This window comes from Micropterus dolomieu, linkage group LG21 (genome assembly GCF_021292245.1).
Source record: "Micropterus dolomieu isolate WLL.071019.BEF.003 ecotype Adirondacks linkage group LG21, ASM2129224v1, whole genome shotgun sequence".
Lineage (NCBI taxonomy): Eukaryota > Metazoa > Chordata > Actinopteri > Centrarchiformes > Centrarchidae > Micropterus > Micropterus dolomieu.
In genome coordinates, this window is record NC_060170.1 from 1,733,921 (window position 1) to 1,752,069 (window position 18,149).

The 18,149-nt window shown below is 47.7% G+C and overlaps 1 protein-coding gene across 1 annotated transcript in view; it reads right to left on the minus strand.

The window, feature by feature from the left end:
* The window catches only part of pdzd2 (PDZ domain containing 2), a 60,975-nt gene that overhangs the window by 38,670 nt on the left and 4,156 nt on the right, over positions 1-18,149 (minus strand). Inside the window, exons 2-6 of the mRNA XM_046034046.1 lie at positions 17,790-17,935; positions 16,264-16,396; positions 8,594-8,728; positions 7,616-7,715; positions 7,086-7,234 (exon numbers count right to left, since the gene is read on the minus strand). Of these exons, the coding sequence (XP_045890002.1) occupies positions 7,086-7,234; positions 7,616-7,715; positions 8,594-8,728; positions 16,264-16,396; positions 17,790-17,935 (663 nt within the window). The remainder of the gene's footprint in view (positions 1-7,085; positions 7,235-7,615; positions 7,716-8,593; positions 8,729-16,263; positions 16,397-17,789; positions 17,936-18,149) is intronic.

Consider the following 18,149-nt stretch of genomic DNA (forward strand, 5'->3'; position numbering starts at 1 on the left):
GGAAATTTCCCCTTCGAGGGAACTCGAAGTGCGTCGGTGACGACACTATGGGAACGCCTCTGGGCGTGGCAGGCAACTATGAATGAAACTACTCCAATCCTATTGGTGTTACTAGAACGGTAGTGTGTGACGGCGTAACCTGAGGGGGTATACAGTATAAGCACGCCGGCACATAGGACACATTAGCTCGGCTTCTCCTGCCCGAGGTATGAGTTTGGAGAGGCTTGCACAGTCTGATTCTGATTAGCTAGATGTGCGTAGCATCATGGAGGATGACTTCCGGGAGCCGGGCTGACGTCATCAGACCGCGCCCAGCTATGAGAGGCGGGACAGGAGCCGCGGCCGGCAGTAACCTCAATGAGCTTTCTGCAGCCCGAGCGCCACCCCCGCGTCGATCCTCGCCATTCTTTCCTGATTTACACAATGAGTTGTGTAAATCATGGAACAGACCGAGAAAAAAAAAAAAAAATAAGAGAGCTGCTCTGCATGGCTGTGTCCCCTCTGCTGGACTACAGCAGCATGACAGAAACTAAGCAGCACGGCTTTGGAACGATGCCTCGGGTGGAGGAAGCACTCGCGAGCTATCTTTCTCCCACCCTCGCTTCATTCCTTCAGACGCCGGCGCTCCCCACCAAGCCGTGTCGGACGACATATGATGGGTAAGGCCTACATGGCAGCGGGTCGAGCTGGTGCAAGCCTGCACACCACGGCCACCTAGCAGGCGTACCAGGCCAATCTTCTCAAAGACTGTGACCTAGGGGGAGGTCCCTCTGAGGAGGACCTGACTGAGCTCCGTAGAGCTATGGACTTAACACTCCGTGTTACCAAGGAGACGGCCCGTTCCAGTGGCTACGGAACGCCATCTGTGGCTCAACCTCTCGGGCATCCAGGGGAAGGAGAAGGCTTTTCTCCTGGATGTGCCCCTCTCTCCTACTGGCCTGTTTGGTGAGGCAGTGGATGCTGTCGTCAGCAGGTTTCAGCACACCAAAGGCAGGGAGAGGCGTTTGAGCAATATCTCCCCCCGCCGGACTGGGTCCAGGACGGCGACAGCTGAAGAGAGACGAGCTCAGCCCTCGGCTAGCTCCTACCACCGGAGCCAGAAGCGAAGCGTCGCTTCCCATAGTCCCTCTCAACAAACCTGGGACCCGAGGCGACGCTCTCGCACACAGCCCCCCGAGAAGACGGGCCTGAGGACCGTCATTCAGTCTCGGCGGGCTCGGGGAAGAGACCCTGAGGTTTCGAGTAGGGGGGCCCACCACCACCACCCCCCCGAGAGAGACTGACCGAGGTCCCCATCCTTCGTGGCGGCTCAGGCAACAGGCTTCCCACCATCTTGGCGCTCAGGACACGCTAGCCGCCAACTCTCACCAGTCTGCCCGCCTCAAGGGGTTGCAGCTGGAAAACGATTGGGCTCAAACACCGTGGGTCGCCGGTGAGTTTCCCTGGCGATTCTCCACCACGCATAACACCGGCCACCAGCGCTGAGGGGTTGGTACCCTTAGCGGATTTTGTAGAAGCATGGCGGAGCCTTGCAAACATTTCCCCGTGGGTCCTGCGCACCGTAGTGGATGGCTACAGGCTGCAGTTCCGGGTCCACCCCCCGCAGAAGTTCAACGGGGTGGTCTGGACTGCGGTGCACGCGGGGCAGAGCCAGGTGTTGGGACAAGAAGTTCACTCTCTGCTGGAGAAAGGGGCCATAGAACTCATTTCCCCGCCAGTCAGGGAGTCCGGGTTCTACAGCCGGTACTTCATAGTTCCCAAGAAGGACAGAGGACTGCGTCCGATTTTAGATCTGCGGTCCCTGAAGCAATCTCTGAGGAGATTCAGGTTCAGGATGCTCACCATCCCCGCATCATCAGTCACATCCAATCCGAGGATTGGTTTGTCACGATAGATCTACGAGACGCATATTTCCACATCTCCATCTGTCCCTCTCACAGGAAGTTCCTGAGGTTCGTCTTCGGGGGCGCGGCGTACCAGTATTGGGTTCTTCCGTACGGCCTAGCACTCTCTCCTCGCACATTCACCAAATGCATGGATGCAGCTCTGGCCCCGCTGAGGCTCCAGGGCATCCGCATATTAAACTACATCGACGACTGGCTCATCTTGGCTCAGTCTCGGGAGTTAGCGGCTCGGCATCGAGATGTCGTCCTCGCCCACCTTCAGCGTTTGGGGCTGCGGCTCAACGCGAAGAAGAGTGTGCTGATGGACTATGTTCCTAGGGGTGGTGTGGGACTCAACGACGATGCGGGCCCACCTGTCTCCCGCACGCATCGAGTCCATTAATCCTTAGTGACCATAGTGCAGTTAGGCCGCACCATCGCTGTAAAACACTTTCAGTGGGTATTGGGTCTTCCGGCAGCAGCGTCCAGTATAATACCTTCTGGACTACTGCACATGAGAGCCCTGCAGTGGTGGCTAAAATCCAAGGGATTCTCCCCGAGGGGAAATCCGCTCCGTCTGATACGGGTTACGAGCGGGTGCCGTCGTTCCCTGTCTGTATGGAGGAAATCTTGGTTCCTGTCCCAAGGTCCCGTGTTGGGAGCGATCTGTCGCCGAACAATTATTTCAACAGACGCCTCACTCACGGGATGGGGCGCGAGAGGCTCCTGGGAGGAGCATCATTTCTCTTGGCGCATAAATTGCCTGGAAATGTTGGCGGTTTTCAGAGCTCTGAGGAGTTTTCTGCCCACCCTCCACGGTCGCCACATCCTTGTCAGAACCGACAATACGGCAGTGGTGGCCTATTTGAATCACCAGGGGGGTCTGCGCTCGCGCCCGTTATGCAAACTGGCACATCAGATCCTTCTGTGGTCCCAGCAGAGACTGCTGTCCCTCAGAGCAATGTACATCCCTGGGACCCAGAATCAAGGAGCAGACCTGCTGTCGAGACAGGGGCTGAGACCCGGGGAAGGGAGACTCCACCCCGAGGTGGTGGAGTTATTATGCGAAGAGTTCGGCGGTGGAGGGCCAGATCTTTCACCTGCACCCCGCCCTGTGGCAGCTATGGGTCTGGCCCCTTAGGGGGCGCAGTTCCTAGAGGCGGGCCTGACGACAGGAGCAGTCGAGACGCTGCTCAGCTCCAGAGCCCCGTCCACGAGAAGGATGTACGGCCTAAAGTGGAATGTGTTCACCACCTGGTGCAGAGAACGGGCGGTGGACCCAGTTACCTGCCCGGTAATTGTGATACTGGAGTTCCTCCAGCATTGTTTCTCCGCCGGCCTCTCCCCGTCCACGCTCAAAGTGTATGTGGCTGCCATTTCAGCATTCCACGCCCCTCTGAGTGATGGGCCCTTGGGGAGGCTTCCACCGGTCGTGCGCTTCCTCCGTGGAGCCCGGAGGATGAGACCCGTGACTCGTTCCAGGGTTCCCATCTGGGACCTGGCAGTGGTTCTTGAAGCGCTGGCTGAGGCCCCCTTCGAACCCCTGGAGTCGGCTGAGGCCAAGCACCTGACCCTTAAGATGATCTTTCTCCTCGCTATCATCTCTCTGAGGAGGGTGGGGGATCTCCAGGCACTTTCGGTGTCTCCCCGATGCCTGGAGTTTGCCCCGGGGAGGGTCAGGGCCATCCTGCACCCTTGTCCAGGTTATGTCCCTAAGGTTCCGGCCAGACTGGCAGTGTCCACGGTGCTGCAGGCGTTTCATCCCCCACCTCATGTGACGGCGGAGGACGGGAGACTTCATCTGCTCTGCCCTGTCAGAGCACTGAGTATTTACACTCTGAGGTCTTCCCGGTGGAGGAAAGCAGACCAGTTGCTGGTGTGTTTCGGGTCCCCCAAGGCTGGGCTCCCCGTTTCTAAAACACACCATCAGCAACTGGATCGTTCAGACTATTTCCCTGGCCTATCAGGTGCGCAGTTTGCCTTCACCTATGGCCGTAAGGGTGCACTCTACTCGAGGCATGGCGGCTTCTAGGGCCCTCCTCGCAGGGGCGTCACTCCAGGATTTGTGTGACGCGGCTGGCTGGGCCACCCCTCACACTTTTATCCGGTTTTACAGTCTGGACCTGCCTTCTGCACCCGGCACCCGTACGCTCTCCTCCTAGTCGTGCCGTCAGGTTCTGCACGCTGGGGGCAGGTGGGGTTTCGGCGCGGCCTAAGTGGGTATCTCGTTCCCATAGTGTCGTCACCGACGCAGTTCGAGTTCCCTCGAAGGGGAACGTCTCGGGTTACGTATGTAACCCTTGTTCCCCGAGAAGGTGAACGAGACACTGCGTCGGTCCGCCACATCTCACCCCGCCTGGAGTGCCTTGCTTCATAGAAAGGGCTAATGTGTCCTATGTGCCGGCGTGCCGTCACACACTACCGTTCTAGTAACACCAATAGGATTGGAGTAGTTTCATTCATAGTTCAGTCCTGCCACGCCCAGAGGCGTTCCCATAGTGTCGTCACCGACGCAGTGTCTCGTTCCCCTTCTCGGGGAACAAGGGTTACATACGTAACCTGAGACGTTTTTTGTATGTTGTAATTTAGTGGTGTCTAAATAGAAATTGTGTGCAGCCTGATTTCTTTATTGTTTCTGAAAGATCATTTTCTTGGTCTTTGCTGTGTTTACTGTCAGGGTTGAATAGTTTTAGTATAGCTAGTATATCTGATTTTATGGTCTGAGTATTTGATCATTTCATTGAGGATTCCATCAATACCACAAGCCTTTTTTCCTTTCAGGGACTGGATGACTTCTGTTAATTCTTGTTCTGTTACAGGGTAATCTAGAGGGTTTTTTATCACCACCTCCAGAGTTTTCCATTTTGTGAATATCTTGTACTGATCATCATTTTTTATAATAGTACTGTATAATTCACTAAAGTGATTAATCCAAGTATTTCCATCTTGGATCGCCAATTCATCCAGCTGGTTTTTGTTTAGGTTGTTCCATTTCTCCCAAAACTGGTTGGACTCTAGGAATTCCTCAATTTCACAGAGCTGGTTCTTGCTGTGTTGTTCTTTCTTTGTTTTTAGGGTGTACTTGTATTATTTCAGAGTGGCCTCATATTGACAGCGTATGTTGTGGTTATCTGGGTCCCTATACTTTTCATTTGATAATTTCCTAAAAGTTTTCCTTAGGTTCTTGCATTCAGTGTCAAACCATTTGTTACTGTTCATTTGTTGAGGTTTTGGTCTGGAGGCTTTCAAATTAGACAATAAAGCCAAATATCTCTCTCTCTCACTCTCTCTAACCTCTCTATAGTTTTACATGCCCACTGAGGATTGCATGCAACTTACAGTTCCTCACGGGTCTATTCCAAGTACTGATTAAAAAACGATATAATATTGTTTGTGTGGTTCATCAATGGTGATAAATGCACGAGGTGCACACACAACTCGACACAACACCGGCACAGCTGGTGCTCTGTGTCACACACACACACACACACACACATACACAAACACATTGTTGTATTAAAATAGGCTGTATATTAACTTATCGGGATAAAACCGGTAGTTCTGTAAAATCAGACATTTAGGACATAGCTAACATGGCACGATCCTCCTTTCATAACAGCTCTGTGAAGATTCGACTGTGAGATTGTCATTCAAATCTTGCTCCAAATCTTCCACTATTCTATACCTCTCCTCCTCTATGTTTTCTTGTAAGGCTCTTCCTCTGCAGTGGTGGGCAAACCAGTTCAGACGTACATTACTACCACCAACTGTCGCTCTCACGTCACATGAGAACATGTTGATTTGGGCCTGCTGCCCAAATCACATTACCTTACAAGCAAGCTGGATTTGCGAGATCACACAAGAATTGCAAAATCACACAAGGATCCAGCCCTGATTTGTTACATACCCCGCCCCTTCAATATAATGTCTTATTTAAGGGCCTGATTTACTAAAGGTTTGCGTGAGTAAAAACGTGTGCAATCTTGATATCACCATCCAACAAAGGTTAAAGTCAAGGGCAACTGGACTTGGTTGAAGATATTGGAAGACGTTTCGTCCCTCATCCAAAGGACTTCTTCAGTTCTGACTGACTGGTAGGGAAACTCAGCTATTTAACCTCAGTGGGGTCGTTTGCCAGTGTCATCGATACTGCTGGTTCATTAGTGTTCCTGGTTGCTGTAACGACAGTCGTTACAGTCATTAGGACTACCGGTGGCCAAGACTGAACGACCATCGTTGGTATCTTCACCTGAGGCCAATAGGTTACGTTTGTTGAGTTTCCTGGGAAGTGATGAAAGGACAGCATTGTAAGTGGGGGATAAGTGGTGGCGTAGACCCCCTCCTCTGTTCAATGACGGCTTCTCGGGTGTAGATGGCTTCCTTGACACCTCTTTCAAACCATCCATTTTCTCTGTCTAAAATGTGCACCTGGTAGTCCTCAAACGAGTGTCCTCTGTCCTTCAGATGTAAGTAGACTGTGTAGAGTGTAGTTCTCAGAGCGGGAATTGGGTGTTGGGGTGTACAGGGCCTGGGAGAGGTGATTGATCCCTCTGGCTGGATGAAGCACGATCTGCTGGCATTTCCTCACGTCTGGGTCATTCCAGCATACTGTATCTGTTTCTGCTGGGGTTTCCCAAAGCAGTTTTTCAGGTGCGCTGTCCCAAATACTTAGTGCAATCTACGTACTAGGTACGTAAGATTTCCACATACTCGGGACGCACTGAATGAAACAAACCAAGGTTTTTACACAGTGGCTGCTTTCCCTCCTGCCTCTCATGCAATATTTTAGAATGCACACACAATTTAGTACTCTTTATTCGGGATGTTAGTAAATCAGGCCCTAAGGGTAGCTCCTGTGATGGAAACATTATAGCCAAATCTCTATCGGTGGACACATTTCTACTGTTTCATGGTATATACACCGTCATTTCGCCCAGCCCTAAATGAGACTAATTTGTCTTCAGTGTTCTTCAGATGTGACGAAAAAAACAGTACTGCTCAAATAATACAAAATACTTTTGTTCCTGAGTTTCCCCAAACAATTTGTTCAAAAGGAGGCCTGAGGTAACAGGTTTGAAGCCCTATTCATCTTTGGGCCAAATTTTTTATGATAAAATATATAATTCCAGGTACGATGTGTGCTCTTTATGTATATCTTTACGACTTCAGTTGTATTAAGAACAAGGTGAGGGGGTCACTGACCTGTCTCACTCCAGCAGTATCTAGTTGTTGAGGTAAGGAGTGTTTACGTCTGCCAGGTGGAGGCTTCTCCACCACGTCACAGCCACTCACACTGTTCTCCACAAACAGCTCATCATCCTCACCGACTGACTCCAGGCGGCTGCTACCCCCTAAGCCAGGGAAAAAAAAACTTTCATTCTGCACAGAAGTAGTAATTTCATTTTTTCATGTCTATTTTCTTTCTAAATAACTTCAAGTAACACATACCACATGTATAATCTTTAAATATGTTGTACTATGCATGTTGTACTAGGGACAATGTTACCAAGCATATAGGCTTACTGAATATCAAGGTTAGAAAACTTCTAAACTTTGGGAGCACTACTTGCACTGTCAGAGCATCGCTGCAGCCCTGTATCACCTCTCATTTATTGATTCTATCTATCAACATGAACAGATTACACAAATAAATACATTGGTACAAGATTACACTGTTAAAAGGTTATGCTGCATGCTTATTGGTAAACAACCTGTTTATGTGAAGTACCAACCCTGGGAAAGGCTGCAGAGTTTCGAGGGTGTGGGGCTGCAGCAGGATCCTTTGGATGCCTCTTCCTGATTTTGTTCTTCTAGTCTCTCCATGTTAGTCAACTGTAAGGACAGGAACACAAAAAGATTTGGATGGATGGACTGTCTGATATCCAATACTTCCACAAAAAACAACATTTATTTAATCGTCAGTGCATACGCTATTTTCATAAATATATTTTCCTTCAATAACATTCCACTTCTATTTGTACAGGACATATTTCAGATCATGCTCCACTTTTAGCAGGGACTGTCTTTGGTGTATGAGCCCTGTACTATTGCCAGATGAACACTTGTTCATCTGCTGTACATCTGATGGTCCTTGAAGATGCATCCTCACACCTCCATATAGAGGTAATCTGGACGAGTTCAAATGCAGTGTTTCCCATACGTTAATTTATTTGTGGCGGCCCGCCACAATATCAACGCTGACCGCCCCAGATTGATTTTCGTTTTTTTTTCTAGGCCTTTTTAAAATCGTATTTGATTGCAGAGCACTGTAGCGTATTCGCAGAGCAAAACCTCTCACCCGTCCCTCTCTCTCTCTCTCTCTCTCCCTCTACCTCATGAACACCGCTTCACAAATCTGTCCAACACAACGCTGTCAATGTCGGACACCCTGCTTAAAAAATTTATTTGCAAGCATGTAAGGAGCCTAGCTAATAAGGAGAGCTAAGTTAATGTTAGAAATTGTTTTTCGGGGCTAGCATACTGGAAGGATTATATACTTCACATCTGACCGGGGAACACCTCAGGATCCTCCAGGAGGAGCTGAAAATAGTGCCTGGCCAGCTGCCACCACGCCCTTTGCCCAAATATCTAATTAGCTTTCAGTTGGCCACTCATTCTGCTTTGTGAGACAGGATGCTGCTATACATACATATATAGGATTTAAGTGCTACAAACTCATAAAACATCTAGTAAATACTATCTGTGTGTACCATGTAAGGGTTGTACAGACTGATACTGCAGTTGGAGGTCTGTGGTGAGGGAGGGGGAGCAGAGGAATTGTAGGTGCTGAGAATGTCTGGCAGACTGGTAGATGGGAAGCACTCGAAACCCACATCTGACTCCTCCTGTAGGGACAGGAAAAAAGTTAGTTATTTAATTTACGTATGTTATTTTTATTGAGTCTTTGGTATTTTAGATATGTAGCTCTGAGAGGAAAGATGTGATGTGTTGTATATGTGTGTGGCAAAATACATGTTAATATTGGCCATTTCCTGAGATTTTGAACTGAAACTTGGCTAAAGATTAACTTTTTATGGCTGTTTTCTTTCAGTTAACTAAGAGGCAGAGATGGGGACTCGAGTTTGAGACTCGGACTTCAGACTTGACTTGAGACTAACAATTCGCCTTATACTAAAACAGCAAGGGAAAAGTACATACGCAAAATATAAGGTAACGGGCGGATCTGATACCTGCTGAGGAGATTACAATTAGCGGCCTGCTTACAGTCGTTAAACCACCCCTACATAAACCAGATAAGCAATGAACGTGCACCTGTACACACTTAAAAAAATTGTACATAAAAAAAAAAAAAAAGTCCATATGATGGGTTTCACAGCGTGTATTTAGAGATATACCAGGTTATCCCACGGCAGGCAACACTCACAGATATTAGTCGTTGGAGGCTCGGCCGCACTCCGACACAATCAAACAAACATTACAGACATAATCACCATTTCCCACATACATTCAATTCACCCTTCAAAACCCCCAATGTCTCAGCAGTTCAAATATGCATTCAAATAACTTAAATTGTCTGTATTGAACCAGATATCCTCTGTGGTAAGAAGAAGAAAAAAAACGAAAAAGATACCAGGTGAAGCATGGCGAGCCGCCGCAGTCAACAATATTCCACAGTTAACTTACGCAACATCGACACAGTCTGTTTAGCCGATGGGATGATGCAGTAGTCTAGAAATCTGGTGGCAAAAACAATAATGAAGAAAAAAGAACATAAAGGAAAGTCCTTATAGCAATCGGTGAATACACCACAGGCTTCTGATATACAGTTGCTTTTTTACACGTGAAGGAAAAGCTGTACCTGAAGGCAGAATAGGTGAACCGGAACTGAGGCAGCCACTGATCCCAGTCCTGATGATGTTCCCCTACAAAGGATGCAATCATGGTCTTCAGCGTCCTATTGACCCTCTCTGTCAGATTCATCTGAGGATGGTATGCCGTAGTGAGCTTCTGGGAAAAGCCCCAGGATTCACACATGCTGGATCCCAAGTGACTAGTGAATTGGGGACCCCGGTCAGACACAAGAAAGGCGGGTACCCCCCAGTGTGTTAAAGATGTCATTCTTTAAGATCTGGCAGACCTTTGGTGTCTTGTCATCCTTCAATGTGAACAGCTCCACCCACTTACTGAAATAGTTGACAACCACCATTAAAACTGAATTCCGGGCTTTGCTGAGAGGGAATGGCCCCATAAAGTCCACTTCTATCATCTCCCCTGGTGCTTTGACTTCTGTAGATTGAAGGAGGCCAGCTGGCTTGTCATTTGAACCCTTGTACTGTTGACAGATATGGCAAGCTCGGACATGGCTCCAAACGTCCTTACGAATGGTTGGCCACCATGCCACTTCCAGGATCTTCAGGAGGGTCTTCATCCTTCCCAGGTGACCACCAAATGGACTGTTGTGGAAGTAAGCCAGAAACTCTGGGATCAACACAGTGGGAACAACCAGCTGGTAATTGAATCCATCATACTTAGATGGTACAGGGTATAACACCCCCTGCTGTTGCTGATAATGGAGACGACCCGGTGAGGGCTGACAGATGGTGTGACCAAGCTCTTGGCATAAGGTGTCAGTCTGCTGAGCCTTTCCGATGTCCTGAAGTGACTTGGGTAGATCAGACCAGTAAGATTTTGAGACAGCCACACATGCACTCCCGTCCTGTGAAGGATGTGCCCAGGACAGAGCATCAGGTACTACATTACAGCACCCTTTTTTATAATGGACCCGGAAGGTGAATGCCTGTAGCCGCAAGGTCCACCTGGTGAGATGGGATGACGTTTTGGGACAGTTGAATGCCCAAGTCAGTGCGCTGTGGTCTGTGGATACATCAAGCGCTTCTCCTTCTAGGTAATGACGCCACTTTTCCACTGCCCACACAACAGCCAAGCACTCCTTTTCTGAGGTGGAATATCTCAGTTCAGCACCATGGAGAGCTCTTGAAGCAAACACTATGGCTCTCTCTTCGCCCTCGATTGTCTGCATCAGGACCGCCCCCAGCCCCACATCACTGGAGTCACAATGCACCTGAAAGCCTGAGTGTGGCTCCGGCTGAGCCAGCACCGGTGGAGACTGTAACAGCCCTTTAAGGTGTTCAAAGGCAGCCTGACATTGCCCATTCCACTCCCACTTGACCCCTTTTTTCTTGAGGTTGTTAAGCGGGGCGACATTATCTGCCAGCCGAGGGATGAACTTATGATACCAGCCCACCAACCCCAGGAATCTCTGGAGATCTGTTGGTGCTGGGTAAGAAGTAATTGCTTTCACCTTTGCCGTTTCCATCTCCTGGTCTTTTCCTGAGACCACATGTCCTAGGAAGGAGAGTTGAGTTTGCAGGAGGTGGCATTTCGCAACATTGAGAGTTAGATGGGCCTGATGTAATTTTTTAAAAACAGCCACCAGGTCACACAGATGTTGCTCTTGAGTCCTGGAGAAGACAATAATGTCATCTATGTACACAAAACAGGTCCTGCCCTTCAACTCACCCAGGACGCTTTCCATGAACCGCTGGAAGGTGGCACCAGCATTCCTCAGACCAAACGGCATGACCTTAAATTGAACAGGCCCAGATGAGTGATCATGGCTGTTTTTTGTTTGCTTTCCTCATCCATGGCCATCTGCCAGTACCCACTCTGGAGGTCAAGTGAGCTCAAGTACTGTGCTCCGTGCATGGGCTCTAAGATTTTGTGAACCAGTGGCATTGGGTAAGCATCATGGTGTGTTTTAGCATTAAGTCCCCTTAAGTCCACACAGAAACGGGGAGTTCCATCCTTCTTAGGTGTCAAAACCACTGGGGTGGCCCAAGCAGAAGTGGAAGGCTCTATGACACCATTGTTGAGCATTTTCTTTACCTGTTCCTCGATAACTATTTGCTTTTGTGGTGACACTCTATACGCTCTCCTCCGCACTGGCAGCTCATCTGTAGTCAAGATCTTATGTTTTATGACGTCTGTAGCACCGGTGGAATCTGTCCAAACTGCAGGCCACTTCTGCAGCAGTGGTCTAACCAGCTCAGCCTGTGCATCCAAAAGAGGAACTGGCCATTACAGCCATGTAAAAGTTAATTGCAGGCTCTGTATGTCCCCACCGCAGTGCTTCACGGCCCTTAGGCAAGAACCGATACACTTTCCACCCGGCATCACGCATTTCCTCAGGTGGGGCTTCAAGGCAGTTTGGCTTGTGCACATGAAATCTAAGCCCAGCGGCAAAGGCATGCAAAGTTGATGATCACTGAGTACATGTATGCTGACGGTGACATGGGCTTCGTGAAGGGAGAGGAGCAAGGTGGTATAGCCTTACTTTCTTGACCATTTGCCATGATAAACTTTGGTATTTCACTCGCACTCAGTGTCTCACCTGCCTTCTTTACGTTGTTCCACAGGGTTTTACTCATTAGGGAGTTCGTGCACCCTGAATCAAGGACAGCATCTCCACTGGAGCCTCGGATGGCTATTGACACTACCAGGAGAGTTGGAATACCGAGAACAGTGGCCACATCTGCACTATGCCCCCGGCCTTGACCATGCTCAGGCTTTTTGCTGGGTCTTTTGGAAGAGTGGTCTGAAGAGTGGGACTGCTGTACACAATTCCAATAATCCTTGGAGTTACTCCAATCCTTCTCAATAAGCGACCCCACCTTGACAACCTGGTCCACAGTAGACACGATGCCACAATCTCGTCTTCGGCCATGTCTGGTCTCCACTTCAGGCAGAGTGATCGATGATCGTAGGCAAAATCCCGAAGTCACTGGGTGGGTGACTGCACATTTGAGCGGAGCTGCCCCTCAATCTCTGACTGGTAGTCTGTGGGCAGGAAAGCCTCAAGGAAAGCTCTTTTGAATTTAGCCCAGTTAGTTATCTTGCTGGAGGAAGCTAACCACCAGCTCCATGCAGGACCTTTTAGAACAGCAGGGCGAGAAAGTTTTCACACTGCTCAATGAAATCAGTGACATCAGTAGAACCCCTCGACTCTCCAAAATGGGGAAACTCCATTCTAATAGGGGGTTTGGCCGAGGGTAACACCCTCTTCAGACATATGCCGATTAGGAGATGCCAACACTGCAGGTGTGGAGAAAATAGCTGGCTTCCAAGAGGAACGACTTTTGGTGCGAGTCTTTTCCAGTTCCTCACGCCACTGCTTATCTCTTCGCTTTAGGCAGGCCACCACAATCTGGTCAAATCTTTGCAGCTTTGTGTCAATATACTCTTTAGCCTCCTTAGCCATTGTCTCAATAGCTGCTCTGAGACCCTACTCACGATTGAGTGCACTGTCAAGTGTGTCTTTAAGCCGGTTTTCCAAAGTCATCCATCCATCCATCTTCATCCGCATAAACTTCTCTTTCCCGAGCCACATTAACAAGCTCTGACTGGGGGATCCCGAGGCGTTCCCAGGCCAGTGTGGAGATATAATCTCTCCACCTAGTCCTGGGTCTTCCCCGAGGCCTCCTCCCAGCTGGACGTGCCTGGAACACCTCCCTAGGGAGGCGTCCAAGAGGCATCCTTACCAGATGCCCAAACCACTTCAACTGGCTCCTTTCAACGCAAAGGAGCAGCGGCTCTACTCTGAGCTCCTCGCGGATGGCCGGGCTTCTCACCCTATCTCTAAGGGAGACACCAGCCACCCGCCTGAGGAAACCCATTTCGGCCGCTTGTACCCGCGATCTCGTTCTTTCGGTCATTACCCAGCCTTCATGACCATAGGTGAGGGTAGGAGCGAAAATGGCCGGTAGATCGAGAGCTTTGCCTTACGGTTCAGCATTACCGCCCCCGCTGCTCCGATTCTCCGGCCAATCTCCTGCTCCAGTCTCCCCTCACTCATGAACATGACCCCGAGGTACTTGAACTCCTTCACTTGGGGTAAGGACATTCCCTACCTGGAGTTGGCACTCCACCGGTTTCCTGCTGAGAACCATGGCCACAGATTTAGAGGTGCTAATCCTCATCCCAACTGCTTCGCACTCGGCTGCGAACCGATCCAGTGAGAGCTGAAGGTCATGGACTGATGATGCCATCAGGACCACATGATCCGCAAAAAGCAGTGACGAGATCCCAAGCCCCCCGAACCGCAGCCCCTCCTCGCAACGACTACGCCGCGATATCCTGTCCATGAATATCACAAACAGGATAGGTGACAAAGCGCAGCCCTGGCAAAGGCCAACCTTCACCTGGAAAGAGTCCGACTTACTGCCGAGTACTCGGACACAGCTCTCGCTTTGGATGTACAGGGATTGGATAGCCCTGAGAAGGACCCCCCTCACCCCATACTCCCGCAGGACACAAACACAAAACTAAGAAGGGATTTGTTGCCAGTAGTTGAATATGGTTACGGCCCACCCCATCATGCAGACTCTGAGCAGCGGGAGACGGGACGGAGCACAGCCTTCGAGGAATACAGTACGAAGGTGGTTTCCTTGCCAGTTTGGCTCTTGTCACCCCGGGGCTGAGTCACCTAATGAGGCTGTGTTCGGACCTGCTCATCTTGTGTTCACTGTGAGGCTGCTGAGCGCAGTTTTGGTGCCCGCTTGTCCGGAGCCGCTCCCCGCAATCATTACTGGGTCTCCCCAGAAAACCTCCAGTGAATGTGTAAAGGTGTAAACCTAAACACACAGTTCTGGTACTCCAAGTTCCCAAAATCAGCGAATAAAGTTGTGCTTTTGTACAGTAATCAGTGGTGCCCACTCCCAGAAACACTATGTTCAGCAGCATCATAAAAATTAAGCATGCTTTTCATTGGACACTAACTTAATGCAGGCTCCCCAGTGCAGGATGATTAATCAACAGTTTAAAATAGTTTCCAGAAAATGACTCACTGAAATATCATAAAGAATACTTACAAAACAACATTTTTGTCATCGATGGGCCAGATACTGCCATATGATGTGTACGCCCACTGCAAGGGCGTATCATATAAAAACATTTAAATACTGATTTTTATTTCATGGGAATGGGATATTTTATAATTGTATGTTTCTGTAAAAACACACTGAGCAGACCCCCCATCTTTGATACAGTTACAGAATTCCTTATAGCTATGTAGTGTTATAAGCAGTCTGGTTTGAACGCAGCAGGTGATACAACATTCATTATAACCACGAGAGACTTAAGACTTGATTTGAACTCCAGCTCAAAGACCTGTGAGCATCTCTGCTAAGTGGCTTCCCATGTCCATGCAGAAAAAATTGAGTGATTCAAATGTCTTCCTACAGTAAAGACAAAAGACAATGTTTATATAGTTTATGACCTGGTGCAGCTGAAAGAACTGCAACACTATGTACAATGAAGGTGTTTTTCCTTTTCTTTCCCAGTGAGTCTCGACTGCTGACTGGGATGCTGATTCTGAAGCTGTCCTGGGTGTTCCCTGCCATTCGCACTGTGTAATACTATGTAATACTGCAAAACTCAGGAACATCCTGATGCAGAAAAAATAGTCCACACTTTTGTTCCCTCTAGCCTGGATTACTGCAATTCCTTACTGTATTATGCCTGAAAAAGTCCCTTAAGACTCTCCAGCTGATCCAGAATACTGCAGCATGTGTACTGAAAGGAACCAGGAAAACAGATTAGATTGCTCCTGTTTCATCTTCTCTACAATGGCTTCCTGTAAAATCCAGAATAGAATTTAAAACCCTTCTGCTCACCTACAAAGCTCTTAATGGTCAGGCACCATCTTATCTTAAAAACTCATAGTACCTTACTACCCCACTAGAGCTCTGTGCTCCCAGAATGCAGGGTTACTTGTCGTGCATAGAGTCTCCAAAAGAATAAGCTCCTGGAGCTCCTCTCCAGTGGAACCAGGTTCCAGTTTATGTTCAGGAGTCATACACCATTTAAGAGTAGGCTTAAGACTTTGATAAAGCTTATGGTTAGGGCTGGTCCCACTTTGAGTAAGCTCTGATTGGGTTGGTCAGTCCATCTTGGGACCAGGCTGGCCATTGCCGACTGGGTCAAAGGCTTATTATTTATAATTACTATTATTATAACCATAGTGAACTTGTGCAAGCAATAAAACCCTGTCCTATGCACCGTCGGCCTGTAAAGACAATTTATTTATATATTCAGTGTTTCCCACAGAATGATAATAATAGCTGTGCATATATGATTTAAGTATATTTCTATAGTAGCTTAGGCTATTTATTATTTAACCATTTTTAATCTACTTCATTCTGCACTTTTATATTAGTGTTTACTCACTAGCCTATGTTCAGCTGTCCTTCTGTCACTTTCTGCAGGTGTTTCTTCCTCTGAACTTGCTACAATTATTCTTAGTCCTATTATTAAATGGGGACAAAAATTGAAGCCCCCATGGGTTGAGTAGTGTGTGTGTGTGTGTGTGTGTGTGTGTGTGTGTGTGTGTGTGTGCACTTACCCTGCTGGCCACCACTAGTTGGACCAGACCAGTAGTGGAACGGAGTATAGCAACAGCCTCCTGATGAGTGAGACCCACCAGAGACTGACCGTTAATCATCAGCAACTCATCACCAGCATGAAGACGACCGTCCCTGAAATACATACACATTTTTTATATACATTCTATGATTTAGACAGAAAAACTTATACACATTGTACATATATAAACGTCTTGGAAATGTTTACCTGCATCTGGATCTGGATTAGCATTAAAATAGACAAGACACAATAGTGGGATACATTTTTCACATTTAAGTGTGTGTAGTAGCTAAAGTGCTAAAAATATTTAAAAAACTGATACCCTAACTTTACACAAAATATAATAACTGTAACTGAATGAATTATATGTGTAAAACCGTATATAGGACAGCGAGGACTGTAGGTGTCACATTGTGCCAGTCTGCTCTTTTTAGTTAATTCTCAGTTTTGTTATTTTAGTCTGTGTTTTGGGTTTCAGCTTTGTCTGTCGTCTTGGGTTCAGTTTAGTTAGTTGTTTTCCACTGCCTGTTTGATGTCAGTCTGTTCTGCGTTTTCTTGTTTCAGTCTGTTTTCCCTGTTATGTGGACTCCATCTGTATTAGTTTGTAGTACGCTGTGCCTTTAGTGCTGTTTAGTAGTTTCCTTTCTAGTTTGGTTTTGATCCGTGCCTGTCTCTTTCTGTTATCTATTCATGCTTGGTTTCTGTCTGCTAAGTGTTAATTGTGATCTCTGCCTGATTAGTTGTTGTGTTTTCTTGTTCTGTTCTGTTCAGTTATCTTAGTCTGTTCTGTCTTGTGGAGTTGCCTGTGTTTCTCAGTTACTTGGTCTATCTTGTCTGTTCTGTGTTTTGAGTTCCAGTTGGATTCTTGCCTTGTATTTTGTAACCTGTGAGTATCTGTCTGTTTTGCGCTGCCTCTGCCTCTCTCTGCCTGCCTGTGTCTGTCTGCTGTCATTATTAGTATCACCTGTTTGTTCTCCCACCCTCCTCATTAGCCTGTGCTTAAATGTGTGTCACTTCTGTTCAGCTGTTGCTGGTTTGTTGTATGTTCATCCTCTGCCATGTGTCTTGCTTGCCTGTTTGTTTAACTGCAACGTTTGTAGGATTTACCCTTTGTTCTGTTACACCTTGGATTATTTGTTATTTTGGGCAACCTCTGTTTATGGATTACCTTGTTGTATTTGTTGGACTCTGCTGTAAATTTGGCTTCTTCCCTTTTTGTTAAAATAAATTCTGAAAGAGACTGTATTTGTCCCCCCTGCTTGTCCTGCGTTTGGTGCCTGCCAGCACACATGATAAATTTTGACAGTAGGAGTGCGACACAGCAGTGAATTTCTGAAAGACAATATTTGTGCCCAGCAAATTCTTGTTATGGTAAACAAAGGTTTGAAAATATGAAAGCAGTTAAAAAACACACAATGTTATAGCACATTTTACAACACTTCACTAAGAGCAGAATGATTATACTGTAGGAGACAGACACCTACAAAAACTTTATTAGGACTGTACCTGTGAATGGCGCCCCCTTCCTCTACATGAGCTATAATGATGCCATGAGGAGAACGTTTGGAGCCACGTCCCCCTGTTATCTGTATGCCCAGGCCTTCCTGACCCTTAACCATATGCATCTTCCAGATGTGGCTGCCCTCTCTGGCCTACAGAAGAGAACAAACAAACATCAAACAATATATCAAACAACAACAACTCGTCATAATATATAGCCATACATAAATTATGAAGACTGAAAAAACATCCAACCATTTTATTTTGTCAAAATTAACACAAGAATCAACCGATTGTTAACAAGCTATGAATCCAGGATTGAGGCAATGCAATGCCTCATACGTGTTGCTATACATTTGCACTATG